The sequence below is a fragment of the Chionomys nivalis genome, chromosome 21 (genome assembly GCF_950005125.1).
Source record: "Chionomys nivalis chromosome 21, mChiNiv1.1, whole genome shotgun sequence".
In the NCBI taxonomy this organism is placed as follows: Eukaryota; Metazoa; Chordata; class Mammalia; order Rodentia; family Cricetidae; genus Chionomys; species Chionomys nivalis.
In genome coordinates, this window is record NC_080106.1 from 32,356,961 (window position 1) to 32,375,166 (window position 18,206).

The window sequence follows — 18,206 nt, forward strand, 5'->3', positions numbered from 1 at the left end:
GAAAGACAGACACTGGGCAGCTTTCCCAATGACTGTGCTCTGAACTGACTCTCCTGGGTGACAAAATGTTGAGGGGCCTGGAAGAGCATGTGGAAGGATTTCTACCCACCACCCTCCCAGGGGTGTGGCCAAGCATCTCCTTGTCAGAGCGAGCTTGCCCTGGGAACCGTCGTCTGGAAGGCATAAGGTGAGACACTCGGTACAGACAAACATTCTCTTTATTGAGCTACACATGAATTTCCATTAGAGAAGTAGGCTGGCAGTGTGTCAGGTGTCACAGAAACCCCACCAATTGGGAATAGAAAGGCTTACAAAGACCCGCGGGCTTTTGGTTGATTTTTTTTTTAATGTTTTTTCCTTTTTTCAAGTTTTTTTCTGTATTTTTAATTTTTTTGTGTGTTTTGTCTTTTTGCCTCTGTTTTTGAAATGGCTGTGACTGGTCTTCAGCAAATATTGTCTTGAAAGTGAAACTGTGAACAGGTCTGGGGTTAGATACTAGTCACGTAGAAATGACCTAGAACTGATCATGAAAACTGGCTTTAATGTAAACACTACATTCCATCTTTGAATTTTTTTTTTGTTTTTCTTCCGTCTTGTGGCATTTAAAAACTTTTATTTATTTATTTTTTTGTTCTTTTTATCTGCAGCACAAACATCCCAACATGAGAGAGAGCGGACACAGGTCACTGGAACGGAGAAGTGGAGAGGGGACACACGGGAGGAAGGGCTTCTGCCCAAGGCTGGAGGCTGTGGTGTTAAAGGGGAAAAACCAAAACCCACATAACCCCATTCCCCAGATGCCAGTAGAGCTGGTCAGTGTGGGATGGGAGTACTCATCAGGACGGAAGGAGAAACCAAAAAGAAACAGCACAAAGGGGGTCTGGGAAGGGGCGGGGCTCCTTGCCTGTCTAGGGCTGGATTCCTATAGATGGCGGGTGTTCTCTGTGGCAACCATACGCCAGAGCTGTGCTTTTTCTCTGTGAACTTGGAGTGACTGTGTTTGCAGTTAGGTGGGTGGGCAGGGCAGAGCTGTCACTGCCTGGTGGCATATGAGGTGTCTAGCGACCGGAAGCCTTCTAGAAAGCCTGGCCTGGCTTATTCCCACCAGCCATGGGCGCACAGAAGCCCTGGGAGCACCAGGCCCAGCACTGCCGCTGTCTGCCGGCCCCACTTAGAGCTGGGACGGGCAGGATGTCGGTACTAATGTGTATGATTTTTTTTTATTTCAAAATAAAAGGAAATATGAATGATGAGTTTTCCTTTTTTCTTTTTTTAAAGCTACAAAGCACATGAGAAATGTTCCTTTTTAAAAAATCCTTCCAAGTTCTAAATGTAGAGATGCAACTAAAACCGGATTCTACAGCATTCTACAGAAATACACAGCCGCCAGTCACTCTGGGGTCGTAGGTTAGACAGGGGCTTGGTACACAAAGGCTGTGTGTCTTACAAAGGCCAAAGGTCATGCTACCAGGAGATCAACATCAACAGCAAAGTCCATGAAGCAGTCTGTAGAGAGAGAGATAGGGCCGGTCTGACCATTTTCTTTGACTTTAAAAACCAACCAACCAACAAACCCTAGAACATTTTAATTACTGCGAGAGCAGTGCAAAGCAGGGCGTCCTTAAGAGGGAAGCCCACCTCTGCCTTGTCCCCTGCTTCTGGCCCCGTCTGCCAGTCCAGCCCTCCCCAGACCACTCCCGCTAGTCCGCATGCCCTCTCTGAGGGGATCTGGCTTCAACTCTGTTAGGCGGGTCTGGGCAATGGCTCACATGGTTCCTCTCCTCAACTACTTGAAAAAGCTGACCGGGTCACCCATCTCTCTAATTTTTCTCTGTTCCCATAAATAAAGAAAACTCAGGAGACAGGAAGATTGATCAGAGCAATGATTCTTCTAGATTCTTGAAATAAACAACCACCACCACCCAAAAGAGAAGGGTCCTCCGAGTTTCCTGTTGTGGCTGTGGGGGAGGGGGATGTTAGAGCGTTGGCCATTTCTTAAAGGGTTTTGGAATCTGGGCAGGGGCAGGGCAGAGCTGAGCAGCCAGCCTTGTGGTCAGATGTAGATTAGGGCAGGCTGGATGGACGGAACCAGGTCCCCCTCTGCCTGCCCTGCTCGTGGAGTGGGTCTCGGAAAGTAAAACCCTGGGGCTGTCCAGAGGACTCCCACCCCAGGCTCCCACCGTGTGTGCGTGCTCATGTGCTGTCCCGGGAAAACGAATGAGCTAGGGATGGTGGTCGGTTCTGTCCGTAGCTCTTTCCAGTATTAACTAAAAACAGTTTTCTAATGTATACTTGTGTATAGATAAGGTTTTGTTATGCCTCTTTAAAGTTTATTTACCAACTTGTACTGGTTAGTGGTGTGTGTGTGTGTGTGTGTGTACACGCAAGCTGTTCTGTGAGTGTTGGAATCATTACCAAATAGGTTGCTATACAGGACAAGAGGTCAGTACAAGCCGCAGCCCCGGAGATTGTTGGCAATGATGATGTCGGTGACGGCGTCGAATACCACCTGGATGTTATTCGTGTCTGTGGCACAAGTCATGTGACAGTAGATTTCTTTGTTGGGTGAGCGGTTTTTGCTTTCAAACTGTGTTTGGATGTAGGCAGCTGCATCTTCATAGGTGTTGGAGCCTGTAGGGAGACACAGAGGAATAGGCAGGAGACCCTAGTGAGAGCTGGGGGTGACAGGGGAGTGGTTGGGACGTCAATGGGGGCGGTGAGAGAGGAAGGAAGAGCAGGGGTGCCACACCCTCCTTCTCCAGGGAAAGGCAGCACTGGAAGGTAAAACCGTGAAACCTGGCATCGCCTGCCTCTGCCTCCTCAGGCTTTTACTTATTGTGTTGAGAAGCGTGATGGCGCTGGGACGAGCCAGGCACAGAAGACCTCATTTGTTCTATATTAACAAATCGAGAGGACGCCTCTCTCCGTGGCCTAAAGTTGAAATCTAAATCAACCCATGACTCTTTGGTTGTTTGTTGCTTCTTTAAATTTAGTCTTATGTGTATGGGTATTCACCTGCATGCATGTCTGGGTAGCACCTGTGTGCTTATGTCTGCAGTAGCCAGAAAAGGATGTTGGGGTCCCTGGAACTGGAGTTACAGACACTTGTGAGCTGTCATGTGGGTGCTGGAACCCAAACCCAGTTCTCTGGAACAGTAGCAGGTGCTCTGAACCATCTTTCCAGCCCACTGGAGACTTCCTAAGATGTATTTTTATTGATGTGTATGTATATGTGTCTGTGTGAGCGTATGTACATGTTAATGCAGGTGCCCCTGGAAGTCAGAAGAGGGCTTTTTTGGAGATGGAATTACATGTAGTTTTAAGCCACCTGGTGTGTGCGAGGAGCTGAACTTGGCTCCTCTGACAGAGCAGGAAGCACTCTTAATCACTCAGCCATCTCTGTCTCCAACCCTGCAATTCTACAAACCTTTAATTGAAGCCTAAGGAAGATGGCACCAAAGGGTCTTGTGTACTTTAGGTGTGGTGGGCACCACCTAGCCTGGGCTCTATCTTCAATAGGTCCCTCCATGGACTGGGCCATCACTAAACAGTCTTAGTCCTTGGGAGAGTGGCCAGGACACGGGGACAATGAGAGGCTTAAGGGATATCACGTGAGACATCCACTGGGCTCCTCCAATGCCCCTAACGTTCCTCATGTGTTGCCTTTATTCTGGCAGGCTGGGTGGTGATAACAGGGCACACCTGTGTGTGATACAGGCGTTTTTCAGCCAGCTACAGTCTAAGCTCCTATAGATCTGCTCCGCAGAAGCCTTTTATTGAATACCATATTAATATGGACCATGACAAAAGTATGGAAAAGCCCTGAACGAGGGAGACTACCCATTTCCTTCAGTCTGTCAGGGGTGGCCTAGTATAGAAACAGTGCAATGGTGTTCTGGGAGAGTGTGAGCACAGGCTGGCTGGCCGGGGTGTGCACCATTGGAGGCACTGACTGGCAAGGACTTTCCTTCTGAAACAAAAAGATAGTTCTAGGCCAGAGTTCCAGTCTAGTGGTGAGCCAGTGTGAAGGCTGAGGGGTGGAGCATCCTCAGGTGGGGTTGGGGTAAGCCTCCTCCACCCACCATCATAGAGCTATTGAGAGCAGAAGCCCATCCGGTGCCAAGCCATATCCAAGCCTTCAGAGGGCAGAGAGTGGCAGAGGCTGCCCTGTTGAAGAGCTTCCTGGCTGGAAAGCTCTAAGAGGAGCAGGTGGACTTCCAGATGGAGCAGCTGCCACACTGTGCCACATCTGCTGAGCCTGGGGTTTTACACAGTCCCACTGCTACCCTGAAATGCTGGCCTGCCTAGTTTCTCAGACAACCACCTCCTAACCCTCTTCCTCCTACTTGGTCTGCGTCCGCACACCCCGTGGTGGCATGACGTTTGTGATTGCTTCTTCTCCTTCATGCTGTGTGAATTCAAACTGAATCCTGTGTAGGCCCCGGGAAACTGGGGACATCCAGCGGTCACTCTATGGGACTGACCACTCAGACATTATTCCTAATGAGCCCCTAAGACAGCACCTGGGGCTGTCGGGCCTCCTTACATAGCCACGATTTTATAAAAAGCCTTGGGAGTTGGGAAGTTTTTGCTGAGGCTGAAGAAGGCAGCACTGGCTGCCAAGAGCTGTGCTTACAGGTATGGCCTCCTGTGTTGGCTTTTGGGGGTGATTTGTTTTTTTTGCACTTGCTCTGCCAATAGAGGGCACCTCCTCAGTTCCTTCAATACCAGGACAGCAGTGACCAGCAGTTATGTAGACATATGTAGACTAAATGCCAGTCTCTCTCACCATCCCTCTAGCTACCATGAGGTGCCATCATGGTCTGCTATGGCACCCAGATGAACACGGGGGTGCCACGGATTAAGTAACAGGCTCCCTCTGCCCCTTACAATTTGCAAGTGCCACAGCGCATCTCGGTATCGGCTGGTCCTTCCCTCCGCATGGCTAATCTTGGGTAGTGAAGAAGCTGGGTGAGACCGTCATCCACCTGTACCACAGTTTAGGACCCGTTTGGCTGGTTTGGGGAACCTGTGTGGCCCTAGGACCTGAGTCCAGTACTACAGACCAACTTTGGGGCCACACCAGTGAGTTTCAGGCCCACGCAACATGTGCCCATATCTGGAGGCCTCTGTCTTACCAGGGGGTTGGTCTTATCCTCAATTCTGTCTCAAGAGAACCCTAAAACTGTCCAGTCTTTAGAGGGCTGGGCTTGGCTCTGGCTTCGAATCAACCCTGCCTTTAGCCTTTCCCTCCTGGACCTGTTTGGAGTTTTATTGGCATGGGGCGGGGGGCTGTCTGTACTCCATTCCTCTGATAACCAAATCAAGTGGGGAAAAAGGCCCAACAAAGCGGAAGAAAGCAGGCAGGTGTGGAGGAAGCTCACACTACATGGAGTGGTTTGACCTGGGTGAAAAAAGCAGTTTCATGTGGTTGGGGGAAGGTGGGGAGAGCTGGCATGATGGGGAAGGCGAGGCATGTCTGGAGCAAACTGGTGGAGAGCACAGGTCCCTGAGTCACCCTCCCATGCCATCAGACTGCCTTTTTCTTCCACAAGGTGGTGGCTGTGCTGGGCCAAGGAGAGGAGAGGTACCTCATGAGAAATTGGAAGGCTCTCCTACTATGTCTCTAGACATCAGGGATGACCAGGAAGAAAGCAAAGGAACACAAGTGTCCTGTCCTGCCTCGATCCCTAAAGCATTCACTAGGACACCGTGGAACAGCTGGCCATGTCTCGGTGCTTCTCCGATATGCTAACAGACTCCTGCACTGGCCCCTCGCTTTCCAGTTGCCCTGCCCAGCAGGCTGTCTCTGCAGCCCACGGGTTGGGGCATTCCAGTTGGTGTCTTTTGTAGGGGATGTGGGTGGGGGATCCAGGTCCACACCCAGGACTGGGGCTTTCACTGGTCCAGGGCTGTAGCACCCACCTGGGTATTCAGGGAAGCAGATGGTCAGGGGCGACTTCTTAATCTTCTCGCCAAAGAGGTCTTTCTTGTTGAGGAAGAGAATGATGGAGGTATCGATGAAAAACTTGTTGTTACAGATGGAATCGAAGAGCATGAGAGACTCGTGCATGCGGTTCTGCAGCCCCGGTGGGGAGGGGAAGAGAGCGAGACAGAGAGAGACACACAGAGACAGGGAAGAGAAGAAGAGAGTTAGGTGTAAAGAGAGACTGGGTCGTTCAGTACCCAGGAGGCCCTGGGCTCCAGGCTCCTCCGTGAGGTCAATGGATAAAGCAGCGGTGCATCTGATGCTAACACGCCAAGCACCCACCATTCTGGGCCAGTGGGAGACTGGTCTGGGAGCCGGCTGTGGCTCCCTAGATGAGGCTGAGGTTAAGAGACCCAGGATCAGAATGGCAGAGCTCCAAGCTGTGTGCTTGTCTCCCTAGAATGTGTGTGAGCACAGTGCGGGACTAGAGTCAGGGAGCTGGGCTTTGACTTTATCTGCCCCTCCCCCTTTTCTTCTGCCTAGTCAGGCCTCTTTCATGGGTTGACAGGTGGGAGGGTACACGCCAGGAAGATGGGGTGACTGCTACTAGCATCCTTGAGGGTGGCCACTCAAGGAATGTGTGAGGTCATTTTCAGGGATGGGGCAGATGTCTCCTCCTGCTGGGCTAAACCTGGCCTACAAGGTCTTAGGCATGGCAGATAGGAATTACTATCTTGTACACAGAAACTTGTAAGTGGTTGGATGTGACGGACACCCAGAATAAAGCCCGACTTTTGGGAGAATGACCTTTCACCCCAGGTAAAGGCCAATTGTTTTACTTTAGAAGCCAAGCACATTCACCTGTTTCTTGTTATAGGGAGCCTGTTGCTCCTTTAGTGAACCTCTCTGCAGAGAGGTGTGGAGAGAGGCAGTCCCAGGTAGTCTGTTCTAGTTTTGGGAAGCTCGTCACCTGAGTCTGAACTCAAGATCTGAGAAATCTGCACTAGATCTCTGGCAAGTAAACAGAAGGGCAGAACGAGTGTGGATGGTGCTGGACATTGCTAAGGCTCGTGGACCTGGGGCAAACGAGCAGGAGCTGGGTTCCCTGCAGGCCTCGTGGCCATTCTGCCTTCCCATCTGAGCAGGGGGCTAAGATGACAGAGTGACAACTGCTGGTCCTGAGCCCCACCTTGTGCCGGCACCATGCTCAGCATTCTACCTGCCTAAGGTCCCTCAGCTCATCAGCCTGAGGTGGGGGGGGAGTAGCTGTGCCCCTGAAAAGCTGAGAGCAGTGTTGGGAGATGTGGCTCAATAGGTAGAGTGCTTGCCTAGCATGCTGGAGGTTCTGGGTTCCATCCCCTGTTGTGCAAGAAAGCAAAAGTAAACCAGAGCAGACAGGCACTGGGCCCTGAGCCCCACCCAGAGCTTCTTGGGCCGTTTTCCCAGTTAGTGTGGTAATCTGAGCCTTTCAAGAAGTCATCAGTGTTGTGGCTGGCTCCATGCCTTAGGGCCAGCCCTGCCTTCCGTCATCTCTCCCAGCCTGTGAACTCTGTTCTTAGGACCGACAGTAACGTGGGGTTCACAGCCCGAGTTCTCAGCTGCTTCCCACATCCCCTGGACAACAGAAAAACATAGTGCCCCCTTGTATCTGCAGCCAATTATTGTCCTTTGATTCTGCTAAGCAAAGCCAGTGACCTCCATTCTTATTCTCCCATAAAGCCTCCCTGTCCTCTGCACAGGACTCACTCTGCTCAGAGAGGTGTGCCATGCGGACCTGTATTTAGGACCTGGCATCGTGACACTTGTAACCGATACGACAGCAGGGAAGCTCTGAGACTCCAAGATTTCAACAGGAAAACATCCTACAGGGGCACCAAGGCCTATAGCTGACAATGCAAAACCTCAACCATTGCACATTGTCCCAAAAGTTACTGGGTCTCCAGGTGGTGGTGGACACAGTACAGACATTTGGGATGCTAAGGACCAGAGAGAAATCACAGAGGGGTCACCAGAGTTGTTCAAGCTAATGTTGGGGGGGCCACTTGCTATGGACAGGGCTGAAGGACTCCTCAAGGATGGATATGCCTAGGTTTGGAAGACTCAAGAACAATTCACCAAGGTTCCTGGATTCCCACCTGCTGTGTCTCGGCCCACACAGTCCCTACCCCCACACTGCAGTCCACTTTTAGGTCAGTGGTACCTTGTGCATTAGCAAGGTCTGAGGTCCGGGGAGCAGCATGAATTTGCCGAGATTCTGGAGTACAATGAACTGCTCTGAGGGATGGGGCATGCAGTGGGGCTGGACAGAACTCCGGGAGGGCAGTAAACAGGGAAGCTGCTGGGGGAGCGCCGGTAACGAGACCCTCTCCATGCTCAGCCTGATAGCCACCCCTCAGGAGCCCATGACCAACATGCCCGGAGTACAACAGCTTGTACTCACAGGAGGAAATAGACGCCAGGTACATTCAGAGCAGACATCGCCAAAATTGAGAAAAGAGAAGTCAGGGATCACAGATGGCCAACAGCCACCTGCCTGCCATCGCTTTCGCACGGAGCCACTGGAGCCTTCCTGAGGCTCAATTCCTCCCAGTCCTCTACCTGCCCAGGTGGCAGCGGAGCTGAGAACAGAAGGAAGCCATGTCACAATGACCAGTACCCAGCACCAGATCATGCGCCTCGGTCCTAGGGATCTTGAGACAGCAGGTGCTAGGGTTCTAGGGCCCTGGGAAGCAGCTCAGCACAGGACGGATCCGCCCCTGCCTCACAGCAAGCCTGGAGTGAGCAGGGTGGCCAGTGGCCCGAATCCTGCTCCCAGCAGCGCTGTGCCTACTCTGCTAGACTGCCCACAGTCCGGACACTGGGGAGAACAGAAGAACCAGTCACGTAGGTTTATCTGGCAGAAGCTCCTCGGCACTGACACAATACATCACACTCGTGCTAGAAAGAGCTGGCACTTTTTATTAATGGTGGGTGACTAATAAATACATTATGGCAGCCAATAAATTATTACAGTAACTAGGTATTTATTAAATCAGCAAGTCACTCTTCTTACAAAATGACAGTTAATGAGGGTAGGTGATGGCAATGGGTCAGGAAGTGGGGCCACTGCACCTAAGGCTCTGCTAAGGGGAAAAGAGTACGGTACCCGGCCTGTGGCCTGGGACTAGAAGGTGCGCATAGGTCACATGGGTCAAGTCAGGAGTCAGGAAGAAGACTGGGAAGTGGAGGGCTGCTGCCCATGCAGGGCAGGCAGCTGTGGCTGGTGCAAGAAGCTAAAGGGGAGTGGGGAGTGGGCAGAGAGCCGCTGGGAAGAGCAGTGTATCTGCTGGTGGCCTTTCGTGCCTGGGGAAGAGAAGAAAGCTGCCCTTCACAGGGTAGCCTGCTCCCACTAGAGGGCTCAGGACTGGGGATAAAGGCCATTATTTCTGCTTTCTTTCCACCCACTCCCTCCTTGACATGGCCATCATCTGGCATGGTCTCTAAGGCCAACCCCACTCTCTAAGCAGGTGTGTATGAAGCTCTTCCTCCTGAGGGGCGGGGTGTGGGGGAGGCCTGCTTACACCCTGGGTCTTGTTCTTTGGGATGCTGGGCCTTTCTTTCTCTAGCTTGTAGCCTGACATGATCAACAGCCTGGAAGGTGTTTGCCTCCAGTAGTCCAGATTGCATCTCCACCGAGAGCTGCGGGGGCTGCCCCTGAAGGCTCAGAGAGAAGTGGTGGCAGGTAGAAGATTCGCTGTACCTCAGAATCCTCAGAAGAAGGTGGCAAGCTATGACTGGGCCAGGAGGGGGCAAGATCTGGAGGCTTCATGAGTCTCTCCTATGTGTGTTAGGTCTCCTTGCCAAGAGGCTGGGTCGGATGGAGAAGGGGAGGGGGTTAGGAAGAGAGAGAAGCCTGCCGTCAGAGTACCGGCTGTAGCATGTAGTGTGGGGGAACCATGGGACATGGGTTGTAGCAGTACTTTCTGCAGAAGGTAAGGGCTGGGGTGAAGCATTGTCAGCCCTCTCTGCAGGAGCCTGTGGATAGCCAGGTTCTGGGGTTGAGGACTCTCAGTGATAACCAGTGTAGTCCACACAGGTCAGGTGCCTTCAGTTCCCAACAGCAGGTATGGGCCTGGGCTAGGAGGCCGAGATAACGGAGGTCTTTTGCCTGGTCCAAGAGGATACAAAAGAACAGGGCACCAGGATCTAGGGACTCTACAGAAGGGATCACGGGGGGCTGAAGGCCAGAGCTACTGGAAAGTGGCTTAGACTGGGAGGAGTTTATCTTCACCCCCAAATCAGAGTTCAATACAGTGCCCTCCACAACTCAGACCAAAGACTTGGGGGACCTCTACCCATGTTTAAAGGGAAGACTCTTGGAATGGTCACGGATACAGGCACAGGACTGGCCCACGGGCAAGAGGCATGGTTCCACCAATGTGGTGAAGGCACTCTTCTTGGGAACTGGCTCCTGGCCTGCTGAGTGAGCATTCAGAGACTGTAGGATGATCACTGACAAGGCCACTACAGAGAAGAGACATTGCCCTGGTCTGGCCACTTACAACGCTTCCCCACACCCAGAGCCACGACGGAGCCACGCCTCATCTAATATCCACCCCCCCCCCCCCCGTAGAACGGCTGGTGATGACACAGATGAGAGGTGACACTTTCCCCTGCAGACCGTGTTCTTGATGGCCTACAGTAGACAGCCTAAGAGCACTCTCTCTGGGATGTCAAGAGCGGGAGGGCCGAGAGCAGTGTAAGACACACACAGGAGCCGGGAGTCTAGGCTGGCCCTGGCCCCGTGAGGGCTCTGGCTACTGCACTGCAATGATCTGAGGGGGTTGTTCAGGAAGTGGGAACTGTGGTCATAGGAATGGTGACTTCTATGTTCCCGGAAGTGGTCTTAAAAGATGGAGCTTGGCCAACATCCCTTGATTGCAGGTGTTTTTAAATTTGGGGTTAGTCTGGGGACACAGGTGGTCACACACAGTGGGGCCAGTGACTTAATCGGCCTTAGCCACCACATCAGGTCACCGAGACTGTGGGCTCCAGGAGTCTGGCGCAAGGTTCTCAAACGATGGCGGTGTACACAATGTGGGTTTTGGGGGAGTGGCAAGGCAGTCAAACTGGGATGAGCTTCCTAGAGGATCACCCCTGCAAGCATTTGGCACTGGAGAAGGTTCCCGTGTCTCCCTGGATCACCCAGAGTTCTGTTCTTGTTGGAACCAACAAGCCCAGAGCTGTTGGCATGGCCAGGGGGACTGGGAAAGAGAGCCAGGGTCCTGCCTGGCCTGGGGCTGAGCACTGTTCAGAGTGGAGGTCAGGAGAACACAGGGCTTGAGGAAGGCAGAGATCCTTCTAGGTTAGACCTTTCCCCACTGCTCTGTGGACACATCGGCACCCCTAGGTACAGTCAGTGCCAGGAGCACACAAGCCTGTCTCAACCACCGGTCATCGTAGCAGCTGACAGGTAAATGTTCTGACTGTCCGAAGTCAGCCAAGGCTAGGGCTGCCAAAATCATTCCACCCCCTTTTCTTAGGAACTTCTGCAGTAAAGTCCTTCCCCGGGTTCTTAGGGCTCTTTCCCCCTAGGGGGCGGGGTATATGTCTGAGTTGGTTTTTACTCCTCCTAAGCTCACACTCCAGGGTGCTTTTGGCTCATTGCTTGCTTTCTGCCCCGAGAGCAGGAATATACCAAGGGTTTCCTGCCTTCTTGACCAAGGTGGAGGAAAGCAGGGCATTGGCTTCAGGGCTCAGTCTCCTGTGTTTGACTGAAGAGCTTCCAGTCCCAAGCTTGCCTACTCTGGCTGAGACCTGAAGAAAAGGGCAGCTGAGCCTGTATGAGCAGAACCAGCAGATGGCTCCTTCAGGACTTAAATCAACCTGTGCAGGAAGGAGCTGCCTGCCCCCTCAACTTTCCTCCCCACCCTAACTTCTGTGGCACAGGTCTTGTTTCTCCACCAAGGCTCTTTTGTAATTGGCCAGTCTTAAGGAATAATCCCAGGTTCATGGGAGTCAGGGCTGAGTTTTCTGGGGAGTCTAAGGGCAAGGCAGAGAAGGGCCAAGATCCAAGGTGAATGAGGAGGGAAGACCTCCCCAACGTCTGAGTCTTTGCACCCCAAAAGTGGCTTGGTTATGTGTTGGTGTTTGGCGACAGAACTGCCCTCTACCAAACAGACCCTAAGGAAAGCTGAGAGATAGCATCTACTGTTCCCTTATCAGCCAGCACCTGTCACAGGGCCATCCTGCAAGCCACCCTATCACTTAGGGGAAAAAGAGACACAGGCCTTTGAATAGGAGGCACAGATACAGGACATGACCACTCTGAACCAGATGGCAGCGTTGCTCACTCAGGCTCGGAGTAAAACACTTAAGAGACATGGTTGGCCGGCGAGCAACACCAGGTGGTGGGCAGCATTTCCTGGCCTTGCGTGTGGTGCTCCACACCTCTGCCCAACCCTGTTCCCATGTGTCATGCAGCCAGAGTGGGGTAGGGTGGGATGCTCAAAGGATGCCGCCTCCTCCCCCAGGGGCAGCCTCTGGGATTTTCTTCAGTGCACAGAGCATCCTAGTGGTGGCAGAGCTCTGGATCCAGGGGAGAAGTGAGCAGCAGGCTGGGCAGGAGGCCAGGGCTCAGTAGAGTCCACAGCCCCGCAGATTTTTGGCGATGATGACGTCCGTCACAGCATCAAAGACAAACTGGATGTTGTTGGTGTCCGTGGCACAGGTGACATGGGTGTAGATTTCCTTGTGAGCTGATTTATTCTTACTCTCATACTGGCCCTGGATGTGAGCCACAGCTTCTGTGAAGGCACTGGGGCCTGCAAGATGAAACAGTCGGTGAGGGCAGTCAGCTGATGGAGAAACCCTGGAGTCGCTCAGCATGGAATCCCTGGGCTGGTCATTGTGTCATTTAGGCCAGTGGCCATGGAGCAGCTGCCAGAATCCTCCTCAGGACCACTAGAAAGCAACAGGCCTATATACGGACTGGAAGCTTTAGGGCTCAACTCCAGCTGGCGGTTGGAACCTAGAGCAGCGATCTCCCTAGGAAGCAACAGACACCGCCATCCCAGTGACTGGCTGACTGAGGTGGGGACTGCCTGCGAAGCTCCTGTTTTCTCCCCACAGGCCTACTGACTCCAGATGCAAATTCTGTCTTGCCACAAGCTGCAGGTGGGACAGAAAGCACTGCTTTTAAGCAGGTAGTGCCTCTCTATGTGCCCATGAGTCTGCAGACAGGGCCAGAACCCACTTGAAACTGCAGGTATTCTGCCTGGCATCTGTGAGCCTCTGTGGGCTCCTCCCCTTCTCCTTGATGCTGCCCTCTGTTCCCTCATAGCACAACTGAAAACTGACTTGCTCATAGTGATCTGGTTCCCTGGTAAGTTCAAGGAGAAAGCACTGGCTTGGAGAAGGATAGTAAGGTAGAACTTCAACTCTGCATGGAAACCCTCCACGTCCTCCCCATCCCCACCCCATCTTCTAAGAACTCAAGGCGAGCCTAGACCAGACTGGGACCATTTGCTAAGGGAGGAACATGAAGAGAACTGGAACTGGAGCCACAGTGCAGAGCTGGGGGTGGCACATCTGAAGGGAGAGGCCCAGCCACCTCAGGCATAAGTGCATAGACCACAGCCTGGCCATGAGCATCTACAGACCACAGCTGCTTGCTAAGCCAGGGCTGGAAGTAAGGCAAGTGTCCTCTCAGGTAAGGGCCCTCCTGCTCTGACTCAGTTCCAGCCCTCAAGGGTGTGTCACAGGCCGTCTCACAGCTGGAGAAGAATCTGGCTGGATGGTGAGGGCGCTAAGTCCTGTTCTCCTCAGTTAAAAGCTCTTGGGGTTCTGGCCTACAGAATGACCAGTTTGATTTTAAGAAATGAAGGGCAGGATGTAGAAGCTATGTTGCTTGCCTGACTTCAGGCCATGACCCCACAGGCCCATGCTGCTAGAATCTGTATCTTCTGCTCTGTGTCCTCCAGGACCTACCTGCTGAATCGAGAACAGCTGACAAAGACTGGGTTGTCCTGGGCTCACAACAGCCCACCCGATAGGGCTGTCAATCTTGAAGCTCCTTGGGAGCCCTGGTTAGGTTGCACATCTGGCTCTCTAGCTCAGATCACTGTAACACTGACAGTTGGCCTATTGTCTCTGCACTTTCTGCAGCACAGGCAAGGTCCTGCTGCTGTTCAGGTTCTATCTTGCCAATGGGCTAGGACAGTCCTGTGGCCACTTGTGCTGTTAGAATGGCTGTCTATCATTGTGATCATAGACGTAACAACAGATCTGTAGTGATCACAGACTTGGAGCAAGTACCATGCTTTGCATAACCACGGGCATCTATAAGGATGCTTATGGGAGACCTACAGGGAGTGGGGAGATAGCCACTGTGACAGCCCCCATATCTCATGGTTAGAGAAGCCAATCTGGAGAGGCTATGTTACCTGCCTAGGCCACTCTCCAGGGGCTAAGCTGGGGCTGGATACTGATAGGCTACCTTACCTGAAGATCAGGTTTGTTGTCTTTTGACATTGTGGGTTCCCAATGTGCATGCACCCTCTGCTTATAGACATGCGCCTGGAGCTCCCTAGGGTGGAGACTGAGATGAAAAAGCCAGGGCTCTAGGACCTAGCTGCCCAGTCTTCTTATCACAGCTGGCTCTAGTACAGTTCCTTGGGGTGGATTCTGCAGGCTGAGCTGGGAGCACTAAAGCACAGTAAAGGCCCAGAGAGACCTGTCTCCTTGGCTGCCCATAGCTGCAGGGGGCTGTGTGGAATGCGAAGGGCTCTACCTGTGTATTCAGGAAAGCAGATGGTCAATGGGGACTTCGTGATCTTCTCCTCAAATATGTCCTTCTTGTTGAGAAACAGGATGATGGATGTGTCTGTGAACCACTTGTTGTTGCAAATGCTGTCAAAAAGCTTCAGGGATTCATGCATGCGGTTCTGCAACAGAGTGGAGAGGCAGGTGAGGGCTGGTGGTACCCAACACCCTGACCTACTGTGGCTATGACATAGCAAGACAAGCAGAGGGATGGGCCACCAATGCTCTTAATGCATTATTGGGGACAGAGACAGAGGGCCCACGAGAACAAACAGGACATGTCCCTGCTTCATTCCACACACAGGCAGGTTTGGGTGGAGCCGGGGTGGATCAGGAGTGCTGTCCCTTCCAGAGAGAGCTGGCCTGGGCGGGGCACTGAGGTCACTGCAGAGGCTGCAGTCCCTGGAGAGGACATGCACCATGCACATAGAGGGCAGGGGTGCAACCATCATCCAATATGTCTACACGAAACTGTGGATCATGCAGACTTCTCTACCACGGTCTCATTCATTTTTGCCAGCGAGGTCAGGAGGGTGCACGCATTCCGTTGGATAACATTAACCGAGGACTGAGGTCCTCGAATTAATCCCGAGTTGGAAGCAGATGCCAGGGGGACAGCGTCTCAGGGGTGATGTTGCTGTGGCCTTGGCTGTTTGGGTGACTTTGTTGGTTGACTGGGCTATGCCTGGGTTGAGGGAAGCTCTCTCTGGGAAAGCTGGGAGTTGGGGCTGGTTTCTCAGAAGAGGGGCCAGAAGAACCCCAAGAAGAAACTCAGCAAAACAGATTGAAACCGAGAGAAAGCTAAAAACCCAGTAGAGGAGGAAAAAGAAACCCTGAAAAATTGATCCAATCAGTCTCAGACCCAGGAAGTGCAGGGCAGCTATGTGAGGCACCTACACAGGCCTCAGCTGCCTTCTGATGGGCAGGCGCTGCAGCTGGGAGGGATGGAAGGCTGTGTGGAGAGGGTGGCCTCAGCTCAGAAGCCAGCATAGAACACAGGCCTGGGGCTGGTATTCACAGCAAAGTCACCCAGCGGAGCCCTGAGAACCTGCTGCTTTCAACTCTTAGCTCATGTTTGATCAGAGGGAGGTGCTTCATACCTGCCGGGCTTGGAGGGTCTCTCAGAATCTGCCCATGGTTTTGGCCTTGCTTTGGTAAGAAAAGGCCTTGCAGGTGCTGGTGGCAGTAGTGGTGAAGTTGTGGCAGCCTGTGGCCCGGCTGAGTGGTGCTGAGAGCAGGTACGAGGACAAGATGAGCCTGTGGGGTCCCAGGGTGCAGCGGGCAGGGTGGCTGGTCCGGTGTTGGGCAGCCACTAGCCGCAGGGCCTTCCTGGCCTAGCTCCAGGAGCTGTCTCCAGACATCTTTGTCTCTGTAGCCCCAATTTTCCTCCCCAGGCCAGGGAGGGAAGTGCAGAGCTGGCTAGAGGGGAAGACTGAGGACCAAGGACTGGGTCATTGGTGCCTACATCTTGCCTCTCTAGGGATGAACATCCAAACTCTACCACCTGTCCTCTGGCTACAACATCTGGACAGAGGAGCAGAACGCTATTTCAGCTCTTAGCCCATCATCCCCCACCATGCCTGAGCAAGGTGTGGCGATTACGCATGATCACGCAGGTAGCAGGAGTGATGCCAGGTCTTGGGCCGAATCCATCTGACTCCCAAGCTGTTCAGTTCACACACATGTCCCCCACACAGTGACGATTGCTAGTTCCACAGTAATAGTATGGTTTGACTCTCACTATAGCTAGGAGCCACTGCTGTGGCCTGCTGGCAGGGTGGAAGGCAGCCCCTGTTCCCTGGAGGTTTGGTGCTTTCCCCTGGCTGTTGGGTGGCCAGCCCTGGGGAGAGAGGTCTAGGAAGAGCTCATTTCTGACTTTGGCCCATTTGTTTTTCCTACCTCAGAGTTCTTGACTCCAGCTTTTGTGGAGAAAAGCAAGGGAAATGGGGAACGAACTAGAGGCAGGGGAAAGGCTAAGAGAGCAGTAAGGTTAGGAAGCACACTGGAGGGAAAGTGCTTCAGGGCCTAGGTGCATAGGAGCAAGGCTGGTGAGGAGTTAAGGGGAAGCAGGTAGGGGGCCACCCTGACTTGGAAACCTGAGGCCACAGGGCTTGGTACCCACTGGACATTCTCAGAGCTATGCTGTGCTCTGGAGATTACTGAGGGTCTGGCCCCACAGCTGATGGTTCTGGGCCTTTGCTCTGGCAGGGCAGGTTCAATGGAGAGGCCATGCTCCAGTGTGAAGGATCTCCCCCATCCAGTCTCTACCTCCTTGATTCTTTTCCAATACCGGATGTGATGTAGCATCTACTCGCAGAACAGACAGGCCACAGGGAGCAGGCACAATGGCTCTCATAACACAGAGGCACCCATAGTGGGGAAGAGTGTACTGGGCCAGTCATTCTGATGGATGCACTAACAGGAGAATGTCCTGGGCTTCGGATAGTCATAGAGTCTGGAGTTCAAGAGTGTTCTAGGCCATGTTTTCCCTACCCCGTACTGGGGCTTGGGACTAGACCACTGTCTGCCACAGTCACTGAGAGTGACAGCTGTGAACCCCAGCCATCACAAGAAGACCCTGGACCACCCCTCCTACCAGCAGCTTGGCTTCCATCTGCCAAAAGTCTCCTCATTCAGTGTGAACTGCTCAGGACGACGGGTCCTCCTCTACCAGCACTGTACCCCTCTCAGCACACACCCCAAGAGCTTACCCACCCCTCCATAGACACCAGTAATGACGGGGCTGGGACCGGGAAACAAACTGGACTCATAAGGAAGACAGGCCTTGTTCAAGGACAGCACAACCACAGGCCCCTCCTCTGACCCTTGGTGCTGATCCCAAAGGCTCAGGGTAAAGCACTCCTATTCCAGATAGGAAGGCAGATGCCAAAGTGTGAGTCCACAGCCATGACCCCCACTTTCAGAAGTGGGCTTGTCTCCCATGACCCAGCAGGATATCCTTGAGGCCTGGTCCCTTTCCAGGCTTTGTGGATAGGCCCACAGACTTGTGGGATGAAACTCCAAATGGGAAAAGCTCAGCGGATGTACCTGGCTCAGGGCAATACTATACTGGCTGGCCGGGCACTGTTAAGCAAAAACGCTTCCATGACCAGCAGCCTTAGACAAGGCAGGTGGTATTATTACTGTCCCTGCTTTTCAGACGACAGGAACCCAGCCAGAAAGGGTGTTGCCTGAATTTAACTCAAAGCAATGAGCAGCAGAGACAGGATGAGGCCAAGGGGAAGGCTGACAAGGAACCTCTCAAGCCAGGTGGCAGGTCTTAGAGGCTGAGAATGACATAGAGAACCCAGGCTTGTCACTCCCAGTATGCCTGTTTCTTGGTGCCCCTCTTGGCCAGGTAGCCCCACAGCTCTCCAGCTGGCCAGAATCCCAGGAAGGGCAGAAGAAGCTAAGGCTGCCTTTCCCGCTGCACACACGCTCTTGCTTGGCTGCTGTCTGGCTTTGTAGGATTTGC

The 18,206-nt window shown here is 52.9% G+C and overlaps 1 protein-coding gene across 3 annotated transcripts in view; it reads right to left on the reverse strand.

The window, feature by feature from the left end:
* Nucleotides 1–200: 200 nt before the first annotated feature.
* Nucleotides 201–18,206, reverse strand: part of Gnao1 (G protein subunit alpha o1) — a 146,429-nt gene continuing 128,423 nt past the window's right edge. The window contains exons 7-9 of one of the 3 annotated variants that reach the window (XM_057754387.1): nucleotides 5,926–6,079; nucleotides 2,416–2,631; nucleotides 201–1,506 (exon numbers count right to left, since the gene is read on the reverse strand). In XM_057754387.1, the coding sequence (XP_057610370.1) occupies nucleotides 2,444–2,631; nucleotides 5,926–6,079 (342 nt within the window). In that variant the 3' untranslated portion in view covers nucleotides 201–1,506; nucleotides 2,416–2,443. The other 2 variants (XM_057754386.1, XM_057754385.1) reach the window with 2 other exon arrangements.